This window comes from Monopterus albus, unplaced genomic scaffold (assembly GCF_001952655.1).
Source record: "Monopterus albus unplaced genomic scaffold, M_albus_1.0 scaffold326.1, whole genome shotgun sequence".
Classification (NCBI taxonomy): Eukaryota; Metazoa; Chordata; class Actinopteri; order Synbranchiformes; family Synbranchidae; genus Monopterus; species Monopterus albus.
The window spans coordinates 433,041-438,665 of NW_018128206.1; the positions used below are offsets into that span (position 1 = coordinate 433,041).

A 5,625-nucleotide genomic window follows, 5' to 3' on the forward strand; every position below is an offset into this window, starting at 1 on the left:
GGAGGTCATGAGATGCATTTGGAATCTTCAAAAATATTATGTTGTCTTGTTACAAAAACCAAAAGGTTTATAGAGTCACTGATCAGCTTCCTGGCAGACTGTTCACCCACCTGACTTCCACCAAAAGTGAAAGTTACACATAGTAAGAAATCCCAGAAAGCTTTACGTTTTCCAAAGCATCGTATATGACCTCAGTGTCCTCGATGTTTGCAGTTGTCTGTTCAGTAAATGTTAATTACACTAATGAAATGTTGACAAATTCTGACCCTAAGTCAAGGCAGGAAATGCAAACACAGTGGTCTCCAGGTGCTCTGTGTCCACTGCTCCCGTCCCGCTGTGTGTTCAGTGTTTCCAAAGTGTGACGAGCGTTTGGCCCTTTTTCACTGCTGCGACCGTTTTGCCACTAGGGGGCTTCGAGGTTCAGATTAGATGTCTCTTGACACAGTAGACCGGCTCCTGAGAGAGGAAGATGGATGACCTTTGGCTTTATTTATGTTGACGCCACTCATGCAGGACCTTTTCATCAGATATGGCCACTGTAATCCCTCAGCCCCCATTCAATTTACAGAGGCACTCTGTCACTGCTGACCACTGAAATTAATGAATCAATAAACCCTCTGAAAGCCTGGGGGTCCAGATCTCCCTGATCACTATCAAGTTACAAGTCATAATGAATGGGGTGTTGTTTATGTTGTAAAGCCCTGCGTCACCGAGCCCTTTGAACACCCCACCCTCAGAGCTCAGCGCACCACTGGAGGGATGTGGTGAGGACACGATACAATAGAAATGTGGAAAAAGATACCAGGTTATAATAATGTAGCCTTGAGTTAAACAGTTAGCTGTTAACTCATTTCTTTATTAATGGCTAATAAATCTTGGGGGGGACTGGGGAATGATCAGATTAGAATTCACGTTTTTAATCTCCCACCTCTGTACATTGTATCATTCAGTGTTGGACCCTTAGAACAGTTCTAAATAAACCTAGAAGAGACCATGTGCCAGGGTCGTTGGAGCGATGAGGATGTTTTACTGCTGTTTAACGTTTATGGAGACGCTTCTGATCATGGCAAACTGGAAGGAGCATATCATAACAGGGTAGTTTTTAGTTTAGAATTCCACAATTCAGTCATATTATACTTGTATGCACGTGACTCACATTTCAGGTAAATCTGTGCATGTGTGGCAGTTTATGAGCTCAGCAGTGTTCACGTGTCACAAACATGAATGTGAGCCATCAACATAAAAAGGTTGGAACTGAACATTAAGGCCTGTAATGTGAAAATGCTTTGTAACGTCACATAGCACAGTGGAGCAGTGGTTGGCGCTGTGGCCTCACAGTGAGAAAGCCTCCGGGTTTGAACCTCGTGGCTGTCCGGGGCCTTTCTGTGTGGAGTTTGTGTGTCCTCCCCATGCCTGCTCGCCACTGTTTACTACAGAATATGTGCCAAAATTAGACTTAAAATGCAGCAGTTACAGCTCAGTTCTAATACATCATGTTAAAATTGAACTTTGTTATCCCCACTGCTGCGTCACACCCGGCGTGTTATCGAGGCAGCTCTGAAAGTAATTGGTGGTAATTATAAATCCCATCTGAGAAGGCTCAGGGCAAAACAGGCCTGTATTTCAGTGTAGAGCGCCAAGTAGTGTGAACGTAGGTTAATGATTCATTACCGGGGGGATGCTAAACAACTTTGGTTACAAATAAGGCCAGTGGTGGGTGATTGGTGTGGAAGGCTCGGCTTCAGCTGTCACTCTGTGTTAAGGGGCTGAAATGAGATATGACAACATGTTGTCTTCTTTGAGAGGAAGACGAGATGACGATCCTTGAGCGCGCACACACACACACAAGCAGAGTACACACAGAGAGGTGCTAATATGACTGTACTACAGACAAACATTGGTCTCCATTTACTTTCTTTGTATTTTCAATGTGATTTGACGTGAATTATCCAAACATCTCAGGGACCTTTAAATCGAAACCCTGAAGGTAAAATGAAGCCGTGGCACTCAGGTTGCATGAGAGAAACTCCCACCTTATCACTTGCAATTGGGGATCAGTGATTTCAGCAATAGCACTTGGCTTTCATACATTTGATATAGAATGGGAACCATGTGCACTGTGGGTTGCTGATGGTCAAAATGGAGAAAGGTGCTGACGGCCGTGGATGGCCCTGAGGTGAACATCAGGCTGGAGTAGCTCTGCCAAACTCACAGCTCTGTTTCTTTAGTGGAGGAACAGTCTTTGTTGCCACTGTTGGCAGCAAGTCAATGGCATGTGTTAAACTATCCCACAGTGCTCGACAGCCCTAAACGACTGCATATGGTGTCTTGGCTGTCCGACGGCGGGAGAGTCAGGAAGTCTGGCGACTGTAAACCCCACCCAACCCCCCACCTCCGCCTCCCCATCTCGGACGCACGCCAAGCGGGCACCTTAGTGCACACCAGCCTGTGCTACTAAGCCTGTGAGGACATTTGTATTAACCATAATTGCAGCATATATAACTCAGGCCTTTGTTGGCAATTTATGTTATAGCAAAGTGTCACTGCTCCACCAAAAACACACAATTAACACCATAAAATGACAAAATCAGATTTATTAATTACTAGTGCTACACTAGTAATGTTTCACATTAACTTTTAGGTCTGTTAGTGCTGGTAAACTTGAGCTAAACGTGCACTACAGAGTTTACAGGTAAATGTTCAATACAACGTGTGACGCCTGCGAGCACAGACCTGATCATGCAAATGTACAACAAGTCCTTGAACCTGGAAAATGTAAACTTGGAAAATATTTTCACGCACAAGAATTAATACAAAAAATACTAAGAATAAAAAAAAATCCATAATCTTTGGGCTAAGTCTGTATAAATAGATTTGAGTTGTACTGTATGAATAACACAGTGTGTTTTTAAAGTCCGACCTTCAAAATAAGAATGTTTTTTTGCTTTTACAAATGTTTTTAGTCTAACGCTGCGTTGGAAAATGCACAGATGTTAAAAGTACATGAACAGACAAATGAGGACTAGACAAGAAAGGTTCTGTTTTCAGTTACACCTTTACAGAACATTTAATATTTCATTAAAATAATTGTGTGGGGACTGGATTTGTGTCCCTAGATGTGAACAGATAGTTCCAACTATATGACACACATTCACAAAACTATATAGATATCTATATTAATACTGATTGTATTTAGTTTAGGCCTGCTGTAGATCTTTGCTCCCAAGTAAAAGCAAAAAAGGTGCTTGAATTTGTTATAATACACAAAATATGTAAGTAAAAAGGTGTATATCTAAGTTTTTGTATTAATGTTTGAAAAGTCCTTTGAATTGTTTTATAATTGTAACGTTTATTGGGCTTATTTCATTTTTGTCTTTTTGTTTAGACACAGTTTTCATAAATGATCCTGAACTTGGCATCAACAACTCTTTTGTGCGAAACGGCATCCGGCAGATAGAGCACAGCTCTACATGCACAGCAAACGTGGACAGGAACGTAGCAGAGAGCACATCAGATTTGCAGGCAGTCTAAGTGCTTGAGTGAGCAGGATAACGGTGACAGGGCCTTGAACGGCTGTGCCAGGGAGGACGGAGCGAGATTCTCCAGCACTGATGGGGGAAGTGCAGCTTACTGGGGCCTTTAGGAAGAATCTCTCTAGATGCACTGATGCAACTCCACCTAAATATACATTTCTCTTATTTCTCGTGCGCTTTCTGCAGAGGTGCATTACAGAGTTGCACTGGTGCACACGTGTGCTCGCTAATGGCAAAGAGAAAACATTGAGTTTTCACGTAACCCCTTTTATTGCAGCAGATTTTCAGTGTTTAGAAAGAAACATGAGTGGATGTACAGTGACTGTGACTTTTCATTAACCTCTTGGTCTCTTGGGCCAAAGAACCTGACTTTTCTCACATGTAGAGCAACTAAGAATCACGACCTTCTCACTACGAGTCAGAATTCAAACGGTAAACCTGTTTGATACGAGTGACTTGGTGTGTGATAGGAACGTTTCTGACTGCCGTGTGTAAATGGAAGTTTTCTGTCTAACCAAAAAAGAACAGTGGGCAATCTTAAGTTTTATCCAGACTTTATTTAAGAATAACATTTTTAATAGTAAATGATATTTTATGTATCATGAATTGCTTGAACCTGAGACATTGTATACATGAACCAAACTAATATATTTTTCCTACATTCTGTTTATTAAAGTGGTGTTTTGACACTTGACCTGCCTTTTTTTTTCCTCACCTAGAATAAAATATCTAAAAATAGTGTTCTGGTTTGAGCTGTAGCTTCTGCCTGTATTGATTAAACTGCTATTTGTACCCATGTTTTTAACCATTTCATGTTCTGTTCCTGCTCAGCTGCTGCTGTTTCTACAAGAGTTCACACTACATTTATTGGATATGTGATCATCTGTGGTGTTCAATAATTATATTTGGGAGTATCGACGTTTTCTAATCCACTCGGACAAGTTTTGCAGCTTCAAATGTCCTAATGATGAATACTGGTTTTAATATGCTTCCTTGAACTTGCATCAGTCTGAACAAAGACACTTAGGGAGTAGAATTATTCAAAGTGTTAATATGAGATCCCTGATGGATGGAGCAGAGGAGGCTGAGAGTATAGACTTAAATGTCTAAATGCCTTTTCAAGATACATGGGATTCACAGACCCTGAGTATTTGCCTCTTAAAAAGCTTTTTTTTCCGGATTGTGCACGACGCTGTGCACGTTTTGGCTCCATCGCGGTTCATTTTACCACCGAACTGTGAACTTTAGTTTTTAAAGGAAGCAGGAAAAATCTAAACTCTAACTTTCTTATTCCAACAGAGATGTGCACGCTTGGTAAAAGACTTTGAATTGGACCCTTAGAATTTGTGCAATGCAATAAAAAAGTAAAAATGTGGAAGTTCATTTGTTAAACCGTCTTTGTCGGAGTCGACGCACTTCGGCAAGAAACAAACATTAACACGTTTTATTGCAAAAATCATTATTGTCGTGGTATAATAACTGCATTCACAGTTCAACCGTGTGTCTTATGAAAACTAATGAAAGGTGTTAGCATTTATAATAAGGCCATATAAATACAAATTAAATGTTTCTCCACATTTCAACACAAAGGCTGGAAAATGACAACAGGCTGTTATTATTATTATTATTATTATTATTATTGTTATTATTATTACTATTGCATTACTCCGAAGGACGTTAACATACATTCATTCAGATGAAAAGTAAAACTGCTCAGAGCAACTTTAATGCATGAACATTTCTTGGAGGAGGAATAATAATAAAAACATTAGAGGAGGAGAAAAAGTGTCACATGCATTTCTAGGATTAGATGATCATAGTTAGGAGAATTGTTTCCAAAATAAAACAGACAAAAAAATAAAATGTATAAATAAAAAAAGCTCATCTAAAGCCAATATAGTGCTAACTGTATGTCGGACTGTCCACACAATGCCAGGTCCCCAACAGAGGAACTCGTCAGTCTGCACCAAACAGGCCAAAGTACTTGCCAGTGTTGGAGAAGTAGATGCAAGGCGCGGCGTTTGGGCTCGGGTACACGAGAGGGAAAGGCATGGGCAACAAGCATCCGCCCAGCACGCTGCTGTCTTTGTAA

At 40.7% G+C, this 5,625-nt stretch overlaps 1 protein-coding gene across 1 annotated transcript in view; it reads right to left on the reverse strand.

Moving 5' to 3' along the window:
* Window positions 1-5,454: 5,454 nt before the first annotated feature.
* Window positions 5,455-5,625, reverse strand: part of LOC109974258 (homeobox protein HMX2-like) — a 1,164-nt gene continuing 993 nt past the window's right edge. Inside the window, 1 exon segment of the mRNA XM_020624367.1 lies at window positions 5,455-5,625. This exon segment is cut by the window's right edge and continues 22 nt beyond it. Coding sequence (XP_020480023.1) covers window positions 5,490-5,625 — 136 coding nt within the window. The 3' untranslated portion in view covers window positions 5,455-5,489.